This window comes from Ostrea edulis, chromosome 4, assembly GCF_947568905.1.
Source record: "Ostrea edulis chromosome 4, xbOstEdul1.1, whole genome shotgun sequence".
NCBI lineage: Eukaryota > Metazoa > Mollusca > Bivalvia > Ostreida > Ostreidae > Ostrea > Ostrea edulis.
The window spans coordinates 38,884,584-38,904,040 of NC_079167.1; the positions used below are offsets into that span (position 1 = coordinate 38,884,584).

Here is a 19,457-nt window from a genome sequence, read left to right on the forward strand (position 1 = left end):
GGCCGAGATCAGAAGATGAATGTCAGATAAAAATCTAAATTCAAATATTTAGGGTGTGTGTGTAAAAACTCCCATAAGTTTCTGTCATCTGACATTGATTTTATTTTAGTGGAAAAAGACAAGTGACTGTTAAAAACCACATAATAATATTACACTTTAATGAACATCTGATAATTCTAATGTACGCTTTCATTTGTGAATAAACAGTAGAAAAGGTATTATAATACAGAGTGTTATTTATATTCGTGTGTTTTTACTTGTTAATCGATTAGTTTCAACATTCATCATATTTAGTTTAAAGGGGGGTGGCTCTTGGTGAAAACTATGTGAATTTAGTTTTTCTCAGACATTGAACTTTTGATCGTGCCCCTTAGTAATAAGGCAGAGACATTCCCAAAAGTTTTAGACATAGACCACTACGTTTTTGTCAATTTCGGTGATGCTGAAATTCTTTCTTATATGGTTTTATGCTCCATGTTGGTAATGAGTTGCTTTTAGGGGGGTAGTTGTAAGAAAATGTATTTCCTTATCTTTTTAGCAATGTTTTAATATGTATGGTTATTGACCACTTCCTTCCAGTCCCAACCGGTTTAGTAAGGACCGCTTGCCCACAGCATTTCATTCTTGGGTAGCCACACAAAGCCACAAACCACATGATAAATATCGCAGCAATCCTTTTGACGAAGACTCTGAGTCACAGAAATAGTGCTAGGTAACCCTTGTAGACGATGAACAGCCCATAAACTAATTTTTTGTGCACTCAAATCACCACAGGATTATTTCAAGACACTTACATAAATATATGTAGATCTTTTTAAAACAAGCTTCTTGTAGAATATGCACCTAGACATTTAAGAAATGGTTAAATAATGTTTTGAGCTTCAGGTTCCTCAGCACAATTAGTTATGTCTGCTTTTCTTAGAGATTTGTCTCCGTTTCTTAGCTTTGTAGTTCATGTATTCAAAATTTCATAGATTTAGTATATTGTAAAGCTTAATAGTTCTTCATTTATCATTACTAACATAAACTTGAAGAAATAAAACAGATTAGATATGCAGGAAGTAAATTTTGTTTTATAAATTTAAATTAATCAATAACATGATATAAATGTGATTCATGATTTTTTTATTTAAGAAAACAAATTTGTAATTTTAATCATCTGTACCACAGACTTGGATTAAGCATTTTAAAACTTTAATGAACACATCTTTATGACTTTGCTTGAAGTAGCCTTACTTGTGTCATTACGAATGACAAAATTGAAAATATAGTAATTTTTTAAAATCTCATTTGAACTTCATGTTTTTGCCTTTCTGTGATCTGAATCTTCTGTTCTAAAATTTGTGTAATGGGACTTGTGAGGCCACTTCCACGCTCTAGATCGATGAGACCAGTCTGTAAACTAGTTCTCATTTCCTCTTAGGGTTTATGTGGTCCGTGTGCCTGCTTCACATCAAGAGTAGATTCCTTGCCCATTGTGTACTGACAGCTGCCACAAGTCAACCTAACGCATTTATTTTCCATCTCTAAGACGCAGCCGGCTGTGATAAAACATTGTGAATTTGTTATCATATTTTGTAATTATTACTTAATCTCTGGTACTTTTTGTATGGTGGTAACAGTAGAGAAATTCTGTAGATGTTAGGTATGTTACATTAAATGATATCATAGTTCTGTTTGTCATCGGAGAATCATGAGGGAATAGTTTATTGTAAGTATCGCATGTATTTATTTTTCGTTACATGTATTGTCATGTTGATATATGTAAATAAACAAATTAGTCGAGGGTTTTGAAGGAATTATTGTGTATTGAAGTAAGAAAACAGTCAAACTTGCCTTAGCTACCCACTGCTTAAAAGGGATTCTAATGTCATATATTTGCCTTAAGATGACCTTGATAATTTTCCTTCTTCGTGCTCCTGCACAAAACTACTATCTGCCATGACAATTTATGCAGCAGCAGGGACTCTAGGGAACAAATATGCCTATATGTTTCGTTTTTGAAATATAAAACTTCAGTGCATATTCCCAACAGCATTATCTTTAATTTTCTATCAAATTATATCATAAAAATCTCAGAGAACATGGTTACCTATATATTCTGTTAATCAGCTAAACATCACATCATTATGTAGCCTTTTTAAACTTTCCTTAAGTGTGTTGGTTCACATTTGATGCATTATAATCAGAATCCTACAATTAAGCTGCCTAAACATATTGTAAAGGTAGGTAGAAATCAGCTGGAATACTGTATACAGGGTATTTTTCACCCAGTGTTATTTTTACCTAAGTTGATTTGAAAATGATTTTGCCCAGTTTTAAGTTGGTACAGTCATTTTATGCTACTTTAATGAATGAATTTGTTTGTCCAGTTTTAAATTTGACCATTTCTGAAATGAGCAGATTCTGAAATAAAATGGATGTGAAATTTACCCTGTATACAGTACATTGAGAAATGTTATATTGTATTTGAGATTTTTTATTTTTACTATTCAACCCTTTAAGCCGAAACTGCTTATTTTTCAGTGCTGGTTTTGTGATTTTCTATGACCTTGTACTGAATTTGGATCAAAGAGTGACTGCCTGCAGATTAATTGTGGGCCTGCATGGAGTGTCTGCACAAATGGGGGAGCCCACACTAATGCCCACAGTTTACACAGAGCCTGTCACTCGAGGAGGAGCTTATGGAACAAGCTCTACCAATGCAATAATTGGGGCTAGACAGCCTGTACCAAAGTAAGGCATAAACACTGTTACTGGAAGTTATGTACATGTAAACTCAAAATCCACCCCACTCTTTGAAATTTAAATCCACAAATTCGATCTCTTCAAAACTTTTATCACATGTTACCAGTCATGATGCCTATATGTAGTGAAAATTTTATTGAAATCCAAGCATTACTTTTTGTATGATCCTACTAATGAATTGATAGGCACACACACACACACACAAAAAAAGAAAAATAAACACAAACAGACGAAACCAAAATCATAGATCATGAATTACTTATCGCAATCCTGAATTAGCGTTATCGGTGTTGCACTTCATCATTTTATGATATTTCCCGTTGTCATTGATCTTAATCTCACTATGTTTGCACCAAAGGTGACAACATTTAAATGTTGTATACAGTTATGTTTACACCAAAGTTTTATTTTCTCTACCTTTACAAAGAAATAAACTGTAAGATCAAAAGTGTAGTAAAAATAACATAAAGATCATGAATTTAAAATAAATCATATTTCAATTTTTCTTATGGAACTTGTATAAATGTACAGTCACCCTCTTGGCAGATGTAATATGACAACTAGTAAAATGTATTGTCTTCTTTAAAGTTGTGAAGAACATTTGCAATTGTAAATAAAAATTCATATGCAGTGGATTTTAAAATAATTTTAAGCCCCAGCCATATGTCAGGTGTCCAATAATAATCACTCTGTCCATCATTCTGTCTGTCTGTCAGCAAGGCATGTGATAATAAAAGTTTCTTCTTGTCAAATGAAAATTTTCATAAAATTTATACATAATACACATTACTTAGGATCAGGCAGAGGACTGCCCCTTTCAGTTTTCAGATTTATCGACTTTGTCATTACAAAGTTATTGGAGTTAGAATTTTTTGATATTTTGAAATCAGATGATAGCACTTTCTATGGCACACAATAACTCGATATTACATGAGAAGCATTTCGTAAATTTTATACATAATACTCTGATAAGGCAGAGGAAGACCCTAATGGTGTCTGTCCATCCGTCTGTTAGCACTTTCTAGGTCATGCAATAGCTTAAGTTTCCTTTTTTATCTGTCCATCTAAACATCTGTCAGGCACCATTTTGGGCCCTTTCTAATGTGTTACTTTTGTAATTTAAAATAATATACTAAATAAATTAAACTCGTATACAAAGCAATATTCTTTTCATAAAAATTTTGAATTATTTGTGCTATAGATGCCCACCAGATTCAGATCTTGGAATTGTCGTAGAGTTACAAACATCTGGAGGACCAGGATCTGATTATGACCAGCACAGCCTTATTACGAGAGCCTGGACTAAGCTTCCTCTCTTTGATGGCAGGGGACAGCTTCTTGCAGGAAAGTTCCGCATTGCCTTCAGAAATGTTCCCATTAAACCTTATCTTCATCCTAGTCAACTTCAAAATATAGAAAAGGTTTGTGACTTATTCTTAAGTTGCCCTGACCAATTCAACCTCATGAAGCTTTTATTTTAGCCCATCCAAATTGGAAACAAACTCTGATCCAAGTTTGTTTGTTGGATTTTATTTAGCCTATCGGCATCTGTTAACTAGTTACATTTTTTACTTCCCCCTCCCCCCCAAAACCGCTAGATCAATTTCACCACACTCGGCTTAAAACATCTTGGGGTAAGGGGTTTTAAGGTGTGTTTATTTTAACGAATATCATGCCCTTCCAAAGGGAGATAAATAAGAAATAATAGGATGTAATGTTTTAAAAAATCTGGTTCTCAAAAACCAATTTTTTAGAATAATATATTTATTTAATGAAGTTTGAACTTTGTTTAAACCATGACCCCCATGGCCAGGGTGGGACCATAGTGGCTTTTACATATGAATACATTGGAAACATTTTTCATAATCTTTTTCTCAATAACCACAAGATTGTCATATAACATATATACACAAACATTCATTTAAGAAATGTCACACCATGATCCTTGGGGGTCAGGATTAAGCCACAGTATGAAGTTTTTAAAGTAAATGAAAATTCTTGAAAACTCCTCTCAGTTTGTTAAATTAATGTACAAGCATCCTCATGTAGAGAAGATTCTGTACAAGCATCCTCTTGTAGTGAAGATTCTGTACAGGCATCCTCATGTAGTGAAGATTCTGTACAGGCATCCTCATGTAGAGAAGATTCTGTCCAGGCATCCTCATGTAGAGAAGATTCTGTACAAGCATCCTCTTATAGTTAAGATTCTGTACAGGCATCCTCATGTAGAGAAGATTCTGTACAAGCATCCTCTTATAGTTAAGATTCTGTACAGGCATCCTCATGTACTGAAGATTCTGTACAAGCATCCTCATGTAGAGAAGATTCTGTACAAGCATCCTCTTGTAGTGAAGATTCTGTCCAGGCATCTTCATGTAGAGAAGATTCTGTCCAGGCATCCTCATGTAGAGAAGATTCTGTACAAGCATCCTCTTGTAGTGAAGATTCTGTACAAGCATCCTCATGTAGAGAAGATTCTGTCCAGGCATCCTCATGTAGAGAAGATTCTGTCCAGGCATCCTCATGTAGAGAAGATTCTGTACAAGCATCCTCATGTAGTGAAGATTCTGTACAAGCATCCTCATGTGGAGAAGATTCTGTACAAGCATCCTCATGTAGTGAAGATTCTGTACAAGCATCCTCATGTAGAGAAGATTCTGTCCAGGCATCCTCATGTAGAGAAGATTCTGTCCAGGCATCCTCATGTAGAGAAGATTCTGTACAAGCATCCTCATGTAGTGAAGATTCTGTACAAGCATCCTCATGTGGAGAAGATTCTGTACAAGCATCCTCATGTAGTGAAGATTCTGTACAAGCATCCTCTTATAGTTAAGATTCTGTACAGGCATCCTCATGTAGAGAAGATTCTGTACAAGCATCCTCATGTAGAGAAGATTCTGTACAGGAATTATCATGTAGTGAAGATTCTGTACAAGCATCCTCTTGTAGTGAAAATTCTAGTTTGTACAGACCATGACCCTTAGGGCAATGGCGGGGCCACAATGGGGGTTAAATTGAAAGTTTTACATAGGGGGATATACAGCTGATTAGCTGAATAATGTGTCCCATGGGTCACTTGGGATTTTTTGGGGGGGGGGGGGTGTTGTTTTGCTGCTGTTGTTGTTGTTGTATATTTGTGCTTGTTATTTTCCTGTCACTCTCGAACTACAGAAAACTTTATACCTCTAATACAGCCAATATGCACACTTAAATAGTGCATGCAACAAGCTTATAATGAAGTTGGATTTATTCCCCAAACAAGAAAATATAATGGAATTTGTACACGGGCTGATTTAACAAGACATTTGAATGTTGCTAGAGATTTTATATATATATATATATATAATTTTTACTTGAAATTCGGAGTAAAAATTCAAAATGCAGATGTTACTATCCATTACTTATACATGTATTTAGTAAAACTTTTTTGTACATTATTGTCTCACTGAATTCATCTACAAGACGTAATGTTTGTGAATGATCTGTTTGTTTTCACAATGCATATAAATGAAATTGTTCATGAAAATCTTAGATTTGTATCAAGGTAATCATTCAAGTGAAAAGAGTGTTCACAAATTAAAAATGGTTTACATTTTTAAGTTATTTAAACAACCACAATTGAATGGCCTGTAAGTTTATTATGATTGACAACCAGACTGCCGTCCTTCAGTTTCAGGATGCAGAGCTGTACTACCGAGTGGTCAACATGAGGGACATGGAGGTCCAATCTCTGGCCAACATCTCTCCAGCCAACTTTAACCAGTATCGCCCTCCTGCAGTAAGCCCTATCCCTGTCTCTAGCTTTTCTGTATTGTGTAGACAATTTTTTTCCGTAGCTTTAACCATTTTTCAAGAAGCTTTGTTTATATGCAGCCAACAATAACCCTAAGTCACGTATTAACAGTTTTTGATAGCTTAGCACCAAATGTTTGAATCTTCAGCCAGGATTAGAATGATTTGATGAGTTGTTGTTTTCAGATCCCCCCACCAGGCAAACCTTTCTCGCCTCGTGCCCCTCCCACTGCATCAACTGGGCTAGGAAGGTAATACCCGCCTTTTCCCTCTTGCTCTTAGTCTGACAAGTGTTTTTTTTCCGATATGCCTAACACGTTTTTGGTAAGCAGTAGGTGATGGCTTAGGAAGGGCATTGTCATGTGTAAATTGAATCAATTACAATGTTAAAGTTTTACTATTATCAGATGCAGATTTTTTGATTTTGCACTATAAACAAAAAAGATGCTTGAAACTTGCTTACTGGTACGTGTATATGGAATTCCAGGATACACCTAGATTCAATTCATTATAACTAAGATTCCTTATATCCATGTGATAAAATAATTCATGATTTATAATATTTTTATTTGTAAATTACCTATATCTTGGGCATGAATATGTATGTGATTAGATTATCATCATTTGGAATTCTAATGAGATCAGAACACTTGAATTTGACTTCCGTGTATCATATATATACATGTAAAAATAAACTGAGTTCTTATAACTATCTTTTCTTGCATAAATTTATGAAGATTATGGCTCTGGATTTTCAATTTTTTCTTCAAAACAGATTTCTCTCTGTAACTGAATTTCTTATAAATAAGTTTTATTGATTTGAGCGATTTTATATCTACCATACAACTGTTTAGATATTTTGTTTTTCCACTTTCTAAAGAAGGGAATACTTTGAAAAGTATTTGCCACAGACATAGACATTTTACATCTTTGTGTAAAGAGAAGTAACAATTTATAAGAATCTGGAAGCTTTTCTAAAATAAAAAAAATAAAAAAATCTAAAAATTTTGGAAACTGCATTGTCTGTTTATTCATATTTTTTTGCTATTTGAAAATTGTCAGCTTTCCCTAAAGAAAAATTGATATTAATAAGAATACAAGTTTTCTTTCATTTCTTTTAATATACTAACATTTGAATAGCTGAGCACTTCAATAAATGTTTTTATTTTCTGTTTTCAGTACATTTACCTTTTTATGAATTCCACTTTATATATTTTCTATGTTTGTAGCTGCCATATGTTTCTTTTAGCTCTACCTCTTTCTATAATGACCTGATTTTCCAGCTTTCATAGTCACATTCCTGGCTCTCTGCACAAACCACTCCCTCCTAACTTTCCCCCACCAGCAAGAGTTACGTCCCCTGAATCCCAGCTGTCCAGGTAATACACTTGTTGGGGTATAAAATCAATACAAAATAACTGAGCTCATTTTACTGAATGTAGTCATTACAAACGTGTTGTTATTCAATAAAAATGTAATACTCAGTTGTAATAACTTACAGTAAATATACTGTAATGTGTGTGTGTAATAAGTTACAGTAAATATACTGTAATGTGTGTGTGTAATAAGTTACAGTAAATATACTGTAATGTGTGTGTGTAATAAGTTACAGTAAATATACTGTAATGTGTGTGTGTAATAAGTTACAGTAAATATACTGTAATGTGTGTGTGTGTGTGGAAAAAAATGTGAGCACCATATAATGGGTACTCTTTCAGACACTGATCTCATTCTTGCTACAATAAAAGAATATAAAAAGAGGAAGATCCCTATTAATTCACAGGTCAAAAGATCAAAGGTCAAGGTCAATCAATGTCGGAGTGAATGTGACGATGTTATGCACACCATATAAAGAATACCATTCCATTTCTTTCTCATGCTAGTTACAGCGATAGTAGTTAGGATGAGATAGGTTTAAAAAAAATATATCAATTACCGGGTCAAAAGGGTATAGGTCAAAGTAACAAACATTGTCTCTAAAGGCAGAGTACGGTGTGGGCTTTCTCTCTCTCATAATCGCAGCAGAGATGACAGAAAGTGAGACAATGCTTCCAATTTATATCTGGGTCAAAAGGTCATATGTAAAAGTTGATAATTGAATAAGCAAATGTGGATACAATTGAAATGATATCTTTTGATTTTTCAGCTTCATATTTGTTACATGTGTCTTGTGGGAGGGAGAAAATACTTGCTGATGTCAAGGTCAAAGGTTAAGGACATGACACTCTAAAGTTGATGTTTGAATATGGTACCCATTGAGTGATTTAGGAAATGCCCCACTCGGTGTTCTTGTTCACTGTGATAAAAGATTTGAGAATTAATGACCTGAGACACTAATGGCAGGTTGAGATACCATGTAAATGACTATCGGAAACATGGAGAAGGTTCATTATTTGTGAAGTCATTTACTGCAAAAGTTTTCACCGATTGCAGACACATTCATGGATAATTAAATTTGAGGATGATTTTGTTTCTAGATTTTCCATATGTGATCTTATAATTTTAGAATATTTTTAAAAAAAAATAAGAAAACCATAATTTTCCCTGCCTTGTGTATCTGTATGATGGAAAGTTTTACCAATGTCAATTTAGAGGACACAAGATGTGTATCTGTATGATGGAAAGTTTTACCAATGTCAGTTTAGAGGACACAAGAAATGCAACAATGAATCTAATGTAAAATCACAAGATTTCTTTTCCTTTTGTGTTTTTCCTGTATATATTGAATCAGAAATTAATGTCTCGATGTTTTTTCAGTTCCCTAAAGAATCGTTCTGCTCAGTGGTATAACCCCACCCCTAACACTCCTCCCCAAAGACACCCCTCTCCCCCAGTCCCCCTTCGGTCAAGGTATGCTTGCACTGAAACGCATGGATAGGCATAGATCTAGTACAAAAAACGTTATTAGTGATGTCAGAATTCCTTTACATATTCCATACTTTTTAAGAATATTCCATATTATGAAATTTTTATACTTGATTGTCTTTCAGTTGTCGCAAGGTTCAATTTAATATGTTTCCTAGCAACACAAATGATTCTTTTGATGAGTATCCAAGGTAAAAAAAATTATTCTGAGAATGAAAATTCTGTTTTTACATACCAAATAATTCAATGAATGTAAAGATATTGGTGAAATCCAAACAAATACCTTTGATTTTAGATTTAGAGCAAAATATCCACCCAAAAAGCAAGTGACATATTCTCCTGACTTTTCCAATTCCTTACAATATGAGTATGACCCAATAACCACAGAGCAAGGGTAAATCACATAATAAATGAACACTATTGTAGAATGTATCCTGTCTTCTGAACATTGTGTACAACAAATAGTTCTGTTTGTACAGAGAGTGTCCAGTTTACAGTTTGTAAAGCAGACATTTAGGCAAGCATTAGATGCATGCAGAGTAACAATAGAGATCTAGTATCGGTGTCAGAAGATTCCTAATCCATTCACAACTGCAACACATTCGTGAGGAAATGGCTATCATGACGATTTTGTAAAAATATCAAAAGCAAAAACATTGCAAATTTAAATATTTCATTATGTGTCCTTCATCACAGGTATTGGACTAATTTCAGAAGCCCTGATCTAGAACAGTACGATACAACTTATTGTACCCCTGTCCCCACACCTCCTGCTGCTGTGCCTGTCGCACCTGCACCTAGCACACCTCGCACAGCACGCCCAGTTCTTCCCACTCCTCCCTCGGAGATTTCTGAGAAGCCGCAGAGGTATTACGTGGATACATGTGATGCTTTTCTGTGTAATTTAGTAACTGGCTAATGTTCGAATCTGTTCCATATCCTGCTATGCATAAAATAATGATGGTGTGTGTATTCATTATTAATAAGATGAAATATCTTTCAAATGAAAGATGTCTCTGTGATTTTTCAAGTTAACATACTTGTATTTTCTGACAAGCTGACATGTACATACTGATTACTTGTGTGCACCATGTTTATTTTCTCACTTGGTATTGTAGTGCTTGATTGAACACAGAAGGCAATGCGTGAGACTAACACAACGGTTTCCTGTAGATAATGTCCTGGTCACCATAACTGTAGATACACTAGCTCAGATTAAAATTGCCCAAGACGCTTTGCTTTTCTAATTTTATTTATTAGATAGTATTTAGAGATGAAAATTCTTTTTACACAATTTTTTTTTAGCTAATTAATGAAAAGTAGTTTAAAGACTTCATCCATTTCTATATTTAATTGATTTGTAGCTCTCCCTATTATTAAAAGCAGACCCATGACCTTCAATGAAATTATCACAGGTTTATAGTATAAATAATTTGTTTTTTTTATATTTCTTTTTTCATCAGCCGCCAGGAACGGTTACCAAGTATCCAGCCTGGCAAGGTCCAGCCACAGGATACAACAATAGGATTCCAGGTTGATCGCGTGAAACACGCGGAGAATGGGGAGGGGAAGGTCCGCATCACTACATATTACGCCTCCACTGGAAAGGTATAGCTCCCACTCCTCTCTCACACAACATCAAATTATTAATATTACCCCAGTAAAATTATCATTGAACAATTATATGTTTCAAAATTATTATATCTCACCTTCTATGATGGGAGAGATATTGCTTTGTTGATATTTCTTTTTCCTTTCTTTCTCATATGTTGGAAATGTCAACATATCAGGTACTTTCTGAAATGTGCAATTATTGAATACCAAGATTAGTATTTAGAGAAAAATGCAAAAATATACAGAATTATTTCATCTTTAAAAATCTATAGCTTTTAAAAGATTAACAGAAAATCAAAATTGATAACTCAGATTCAGTTTTTAAGTATGAAGTACAGTGGTGGACTGTCTGATCAAAGTGTTTAGCACTCGTTTAGATTGCAGTTAATTATGAGATATTGACATTTTAGGTTTATTTTATTTTGATTGCCTTATGCAGTTTACAAGTCCATTGTGCGTTTAAAATAAAATGCAAAGAAATTAAATTGTAAAACACCAAACTAAGTTTTATTTTATTAAGTATATCATTGGGGGCACATTCATAGTGTCCTTTAATGTCCTTGAATAACATGCCACCAACAACCTCCTTCAAAATTTGGAAACATTTCAAACGAAGTAATATTCAAAGTCAACCATGTTATAAGAACATGAATGAATGCCCGTGGTTAAATTCATCTTAGGAAATGGTACAATTTTCATACTATGCTAGTGTAGCTATAGTTTAATGTACAATAAAATAGCTGATAAGAATGATGTTTGTGGGTACTCAATTAGACATATGGCTGAGTTATCATTTACTTGCATTTGTTTGATTTTACATCCTGGTTCTATCTATCTATTTATATTTTTATGGATTCAGTCTGATATTTTTAGAAATTAACTAAAACTATAATGTTTCTGACTTTCAGATTGTACAGTCGTCTACTAGTCCTGTAACCTGCAGTACAACTGCAGTCAAATCAAATTTCAAACATGGCTACCACATCTTTGGACAACAGGAAGCCACATTTAGTGACATAGACTTGCAAGGTGATATGGTTGTTATCGCACGTTTTTACTTACGGAAAAGGCAGACAGATTTGTCAGAGTTTGCAGCAGACCCAGCAAATGAGGCCACACTGTACGATGAGGAGACTTTAGTCGCCTGGTCAGCGATTCCCCTGGTTCTGTGTGCTGAAAGTAAGTGTATAGAGCCCCCTTTAAAAACCAAACATTGCATTGGCCTATAAAAAAAAAGCCTACATTTGTATATCTACAAAATATTTATGCACAAAGTTTTGTATACAATTTCTATGCATGATTGTGTTTCGGGGAATTTTGATATTCTGTACTTCGATTCTGATTTGAAGAATTTTACTGAGAGACTTTTTATTCTGTAACAGATCTCAGTGTAAGGGGAAGAAGAAATTACAATCCCAAAACAATGCAGATCAACACTGGCACTCACACCCTGAAGTTATACTCGCCCCCCGTTCCTGATCCCAGCCGGATCCCATTTGACGAGATCCCAGGTAATAACGACTGGAGGAGGTATGGTAAGGGGACCCTTAGAATCAACATTTTCCAGGGAAATCCCAGACCTGGCTCCCTAACACCCAGTGACATGTCAGAAGATGGAGAGGAAGTTCTTCCAGAATATTCATGGTTGCCATGTGAACGATCCAAGCCCTGTCGAGATCCCTTCTTGTCTGGAGATGGTTTTGATGTTTATGTGGACGGTAGCAGATATTTACCAGACTCGGTCACCTTTACCAAGGTCAGCATCAGGATGCTGTATACAGAGACATTTTCACACCTTGTTATTTTTGCCCAGACACATGGAAAAACAATATATGTCATCCCATTTCAAATTTCTTCAAAGCAAAATGGACAAAAAAAAAATGGGGTGATAATTTCTCTGTATACTGTATACCTAAAACACTGAAAACGTGACAACATGCAATTTATAACACCAGTTTTGTTTTTGTAAATTTATGATACACATGTATTGACGAGAATTCAAATGGATCGACTTCTCAAGTCATAATTACTCAAAGTCTTTGATTGGAGATGATTATGGTTTAGTTTCGTATATAAATTCTGCATTCATCACATGTATAACATGCGGACTGTTATTAATTGTTACTTCATTACTATCTTATAGAAGCATTGAACACAGTAATAATCAGGTGAAGGAAACAGATTTCTTCATGTTTTAGGTGGCAGGACGGGTGCTGGACAGGAAATATGAGGTCCATGGAAAGGACATCAATGCCACTGTCAAACTGGACAGCGACATTTATAATCCTGTGTACGAGACTAAAACAGAGTTCAGAGAAAATAACATCCCACCATCAGCAACCATTTTGTTCAAGGCAAGACAAATATCCCTCATATAGGACAATATGTTTGCAATAAATTGGAAAACTATTTCATTCAAATATTATATTGGAATATTTTGGAATGAAATTCTCTCTCTGTAGGTTTACACTGTGGACAATTTCTACAAACAGCTGACTGTGGTTGGTTATGCCACTCTCAATGTGTTTGTAGAATCTGGAACAGAAAGACAACCCACCATAGACAAACCGGGACTACAGGTATCAAACCGGGGCTACAAGTAACAATCTCTGTAACCCTCACACTATCAAACCAGGGCTACAGGTAACAATCTCTGTAACCCTCACACTATCAAACCGGGGCTACAGGTAACAAACCGGGACTACAGGTATCAAACCGGGACTACAGGTATCAAACCGGGGCTACAAATAACAATCTCTGTAACCCTCACACTAACAAACCGGGACTACAGGTAACAAACCGGGACTACAGGTATCAAACCGGGGCTACAAATAACAATCTCTGTAACCCTCACACTAACAAACCGGGACTACAGGTAACAAACCGGGACTACAGGTAACAAACCGGGACTACAGGTATCAAACCGGGGCTACAAATAACAATCTCTGTAACCCTCACACTAACAAACCGGGACTACAGGTATCAAACCGGGACTACAGGTATCAAACCGGGACTACAGGTATCAAACCGGGGCTACAAGTAACAATCTCTGTAACCCTCGCACTATCAAACCGGGACTACAGGTAACAAACCGGGACTACAGGTATCAAACCGGGGCTACAAGTAACAATTTCTGTAACCCCCACACTACATGAAGTTATTGGGGGGGGGGGGGGGTATCTTTTTTCAAGTGTAAAATGATAAAATCTGAAGATTTTGAAAGAAGACCATTATTTGCCATGTAATGGCAAGATTTATCTTTTGCATGTAAAATTACTGTATTATTGGGATACCCTCCACTTTGTTTCAGGTGTCGCTGAATGAGGGAGCCCATCAGTTGAGGTTGTACAGCCAGGGACCAAACGGAGTGGATCCACTCACAGAGTCCATTATCAGGGACGCTGGCATCAGATATGTTCCCTGTGCCTCCCTGTTAGTGAGACTGACCAGAGTTGCTAAAGGACCATCTGGAAAGGCCCTGGAGGTCAGCAGGCACAACTTATAAATGACCATTTTCTCAGGATTATTGTATATATATCATTAAAGTAACATCTAGATCACGTTTACCCAGTACAAGTTAGTGAAGAATTAGTTCCCTTGCTAGAACCAGAGACATATGAATATATGTCTCTACTAGAACTATTGTTTATTAGCTATCAAATTCATGTGTAAGTAAAACTTACTTTACTTTGATTACCAATAGCAAAGTAAAGTTCCACAAGCTGATTGGTTAAGACTAGGTCTATACCAACCAAGACCCAAGTACACGGACAGGATTTACTACTCAACTAAATGCATGCCTTCCAAAGGAGAGAGCAAGCTGTTCCACTCCATGATGAGGCGCCCTGCCATCAAAATCCGTGACGCAGTGGCCAAAATAGCCCAAGCCAAGGAGAGCTTCTACCGCAATGATAAAAACTTGGACGAGTACATCCGAGTAAGTAACCATAACTTATTCAGAAAACTGTAAATGATGAAGTATTGAAGTAGAAGAAGCATTTTGTAAAGCAACTGGATGATGAAGTATTGAAGTACAGGAAGCATTTTGTACACCAACTGAATGGGGATGGTTTTTAGACCTTTTCATGACTTTGTTACAGAACAAACTTACCAAGGGAGACAACAAGCCTCTGGACATTGATTTGACATTCATATGTCAGTACAGTGCTAAACAGGGAATAAAGGTTTGTTTTATTGTCAATAATGAACATCCCTCTAACAGTTTTAACAATATTGTGAGTTTATTTTATATATATACTGTATTATATACGGGGTGATTCCCCCCCCCCCCCCCCCCCCCCCCCAGTGTTATTTCCACCTTTCTACACTTGGAGTCAGTTTCGCCCCGTTTTAAATTCACCCAGACATAGTTGTGTTAAATAATAGAGATAAGAGAGAAAACAGTTTCATCTTGTCTTGAATTTGTCCAGGACAAGGGGCAAAGGGGAAGGGAAAAAACGGGGGTGAATATTTCTATGTATTCAGTGTGTGTTTATATTTTTCACAGGTTGCTGTTGATGGTGCAACAAATTTGCCGTGGACAAACTTCACACATGCTCACATCTGTTTAAATCCACCAGGGGCATTCTACATGGTAGGACAGTATAACAGCAACCTGATTAAAACCATCCTCCCCCCCTTCTTCTTTTAGTCAGTAGGTGAAAGAAGGAGGAGGACTGGTTTTCATCAGACTGGTATAACAGTTTCTTAGAATAAATGATTTGGCAGTATTTGGTGACAGAGTGCCTGCCACTGAAACTTGGCTTCTTCTCCTTTTTTTCAGGGTGCTCCACATGCCACCTATGACAAGTTGGTGTTCACAGAGTTTCTGGACCTGAAATCCACCAACACCTCACCGCAGTGGAGAGATGGATTCAAGGTAAACCATGTTTGTCTCTCTTTCTTTGATAGAATATAGTTCACACTGATTAGTTGTCATGATTTTATTAAAGGGAGTAAAAGGTCTAGTTTTGTTTGTATTATGGAGGTATGAAAACAAAGAAAACATTTGGGTAATTTGTGCAATCAGCAGCCAGTGTATTATATTTCCAGTAAACCTGAATTGTCAGAAATGTGTTATTGTTATTATATTTTAACAACTTCCTGATGTGTCCTCTTTCTCTTGTTTTGCAGCATTTCTCCTCCAGGTCCTACCATCGCTTCCTCACAGTCATCGTCCACCTTCAGGAAGTCCAAGTCACAGTGGCCAAAGAGAACTACAAGTATGGATTACTGGAACAGGTACCGTTTTCTTCATTTAGATCAGTACTCACATTTACCATGATAACAAAATACCATAAACTGTTCCATTTCTTTTTGCAGATATCTATTTTTTGTGAAATTCTTCAATAGTACTGGTTCTTTTTGCAGATGGCTATTTTTGTGAAATTCTTCTATAGTCATCCAAGAACAGCCAAAATCCATGGATGATGTTTTTATTATTCATACAAAATGAATGTTGTGTGACTTCTGTTGTAGGCATGGACCCCCCTCCAGGCGTTTACAGACAATTACTGCTATACCTCAACCTTCCAGCTCCCCCTGTTTGACGGATCTCCGTCCCCTCAGATGCTGAAACAGCTAGCCCGGGAACCGTGTAAAGACTGGATGGAGAGGAACATCCGCAGCGGGACCGTAAGTGAAAATACATAATCAATATCATAATGTAGAGGAGTTTTAAAATATGTAACACCTATTGTTTGCTATTTTATGATAAATATTCTAGCGGTTAACATACAAGTTGATTTGTATTTTAAGATCTACATTTTTCTTTCTTTTTATATAGATCCATTTGATAGAGGGAGCCTCTGTATATATTCGTCTGGCTGATGCTAGAAGAGACGATGAATTGGCTGGGGATGTTCCAGGGAACAAACTGGTAAGTCCTGATTCACAGTGTCTGTGTTTCAATGTGAATCGTGTCTTGAAACACCAATCAGAAAGTTACCTGTAAATGTACTTTTCTCTTCTTTGTATTTTGTAAATTGTGGTACATCTTTATATTCAGCTTGAAGTGAACACGGACTATATTCCCCCTGAAATGGAGGATAAATACGCAAGGGAACGACCTGGAAAGCCTCTCGAGTCCATGGTTCCTCAAGGGAAAACGGCTGAGCAGTTCGTGGATGGACTTTCCATAAAATTCAAAAATGTAAGAATGAACAATGTAGTGAATCTAAAATCACTATTGGCATCACTGATTGTAACAACACATAAAAAGAAATGTGTAAATGTAATCTCTATTCTCCATCACCAATTGCAACCATTCATAAATTCAAATGCGTTGAAAATGTTAAGATAATCTTTATTCTTCATCACCATTTGTAACCATACATAACATTAAATGCATTGTGTTGAAAGATGTTAGAAATGAATGTAATCTTTGTTATGTAGTAAAATTCTAATAATCTGTATTTTAGTTGGTGTACAAACTTTATGAGGAAGGAAATGTGAAGTAAAAAAGAATCAAAGCCAACAGCTGATATTGTTGCGTGACCTCTGCTGACCTCTGCTACTTACCGAGCACAAATTTATCTGCATTTACCGAAACATTAGACGAGTACGACAGAAATTCTCATCAGTGCTTTATTTATTTGTGTACTGTATTACACAACATTTTCATCATCTGTTTTTAGGGTTTGCTATGTCACTTTTCCATTGTTAATACTTTGACTGTACAACCTTTCCAGTGTCAATTTAGATGTTTATGTAAAAAATGTACATTTCCTAAGATTTTTTGTACATCATTACATTCAATTTATTTATTGACATTCATAAATTTAGACGTAGATAGAAAAATACCTGTGCTATTTCTTATGACATGTACAATTTATGTGATGTGTTATTTTGATATTTCATTTACACTTTAGTTCCGTCCATTAAGCTGTGTATGTATCATCATTAATTTATATTTTTGTATATCATTGATTTATACAACTTTATTTGTATGCATCATTGTTCATTCATATTCAACATCTGAATCGCTTTTTACAATAAGATTTTTATCACATTCTTGTTCAGTAGACGTGTTCTATGAATTGTAGATCTCAAATTGTTCTCTATATTGTAGAATCATTTTAATTCCTGGGGGCCAATGTTTGTGTGTAAGTAAAATTTTGCTAGTTCATGGGGACGTAATTTCATGGGTAAGCAATACAATGTCACTAGGAGAGATAATCCTACTTGGTTTAAAAATGTTCGAGGACACGTAAATTCGTGGGTAAGAATGACCCACGAAATCCACGAACATCAATCCCCAAGAACAATGATGATTCCACAGTACATTGTATGTACTTGTGTGTGATAAGTACTTCTAAGTTATACTTGTGTTTTAATGGGTTGAATAACATTTGTAAACATCCGTCCTTTATTGACTGTGATATTACTATACACACACCCACACCTGTACATATATGTCAGAAAATAAGTTAATTTCACGAACCAATCAAAACTTGTCTATTAGTCTCCATGATTTTTTCCTGTGTAACTTTTATAGAGACCTGTAGGGATGCTAAAGAAACTTCCATAAGATGTGCTTACAACATACTGTGCTACAGATAATGTATATAAAATCAATCTCCTGTTAGACAAGGGTCGTCATGCACCAGACCTATAAACACTAATTGTGGTAGCATATTACTACCACATTGTTAAGGATTAATACTTGTTAGTATTTTGTAGAGACTGACAGGCAATGTGGCTTCACAAATACAGAAACTTTTTAAAACCATTGCCTGAATTTTTTTAGACTTAACATCAATATAGAAATAGAAAAAAATGAAATGTTTTGTCTAAATGTGTTAATTTCATATATGAAAGCAACTTTTCATGAATAAATCAAATGATACAACTACTCTTTCCTTTGATATAACAGGAACATTATAAAAAGAATTTAGTTGGTTTAGGACTCCTTTTTTGGTTTGGCACGGAATAAAGAATTTGTACACATTATTCCATTGTTTTGTGCTTGTCTTCCTCAACATTTGTTCGCCTCGAGTTGGAAACAAAACCCCAACATAAATATATTTCACTGACATCACTTAGATTTGTAGCCAAATAATTAAACACATTAGAAACATTAATGAATATATATTATGATATCATTAACACATGGGATGAATTTATTAATCCAGCTAAGACATGTCTTAAAGTTAGAACCAATATCAAAAGGCTACTAATATATGAGAGCTTCAGAAGATGCACTGGAGACCAAGATTTGTCATAGTTCCCCTTAGGACATATCTTTGTCTTGAGGTAGCTCCACCCACATGTGACTTATTAATATTAATGGTTTATGAATTTCCACTTAATATAGTTTGATTTAATTTTAGACATGCAAAGAAAATATATATAGTGCCACCTTTTTTCAAGATGGCGGACAGTATATGTTAACACCTGACAGATAATTGCATGTTTTCATTAAACAGTATAGGTAATAA

At 35.4% G+C, this 19,457-nt stretch overlaps 1 protein-coding gene across 24 annotated transcripts in view; it reads left to right on the forward strand.

The window, feature by feature from the left end:
- The window catches only part of LOC125668024 (uncharacterized), a 44,805-nt gene extending 25,836 nt beyond the window's left edge, over positions 1-18,969 (forward strand). For 21 of the 24 annotated variants that reach the window (XM_056162577.1, XM_056162565.1, XM_056162578.1 and 18 more), the window contains 21 exons: positions 2,527-2,736; positions 3,950-4,169; positions 6,419-6,526; positions 6,727-6,791; positions 7,824-7,919; positions 10,120-10,272; positions 10,869-11,013; positions 11,928-12,198; positions 12,402-12,775; positions 13,218-13,373; positions 13,482-13,598; positions 14,330-14,503; positions 14,723-14,956; positions 15,120-15,203; positions 15,527-15,613; positions 15,803-15,898; positions 16,153-16,260; positions 16,498-16,653; positions 16,805-16,897; positions 17,027-17,170; positions 17,439-18,969. In XM_056162577.1, coding sequence (XP_056018552.1) covers positions 2,527-2,736; positions 3,950-4,169; positions 6,419-6,526; positions 6,727-6,791; positions 7,824-7,919; positions 10,120-10,272; positions 10,869-11,013; positions 11,928-12,198; positions 12,402-12,775; positions 13,218-13,373; positions 13,482-13,598; positions 14,330-14,503; positions 14,723-14,956; positions 15,120-15,203; positions 15,527-15,613; positions 15,803-15,898; positions 16,153-16,260; positions 16,498-16,653; positions 16,805-16,897; positions 17,027-17,170; positions 17,439-17,477 — 3,130 coding nt within the window. In that variant the 3' untranslated portion in view covers positions 17,478-18,969. The remainder of the gene's footprint in view (positions 1-2,526; positions 2,737-3,949; positions 4,170-6,418; positions 6,527-6,726; positions 6,792-7,823; positions 7,920-10,119; positions 10,273-10,868; positions 11,014-11,927; positions 12,199-12,401; positions 12,776-13,217; positions 13,374-13,481; positions 13,599-14,329; positions 14,504-14,722; positions 14,957-15,119; positions 15,204-15,526; positions 15,614-15,802; positions 15,899-16,152; positions 16,261-16,497; positions 16,654-16,804; positions 16,898-17,026; positions 17,171-17,438) is intronic. The other 3 variants (XM_056162572.1, XM_056162573.1, XM_056162571.1) reach the window with 2 other exon arrangements.
- Positions 18,970-19,457: the final 488 nt, after the last annotated feature.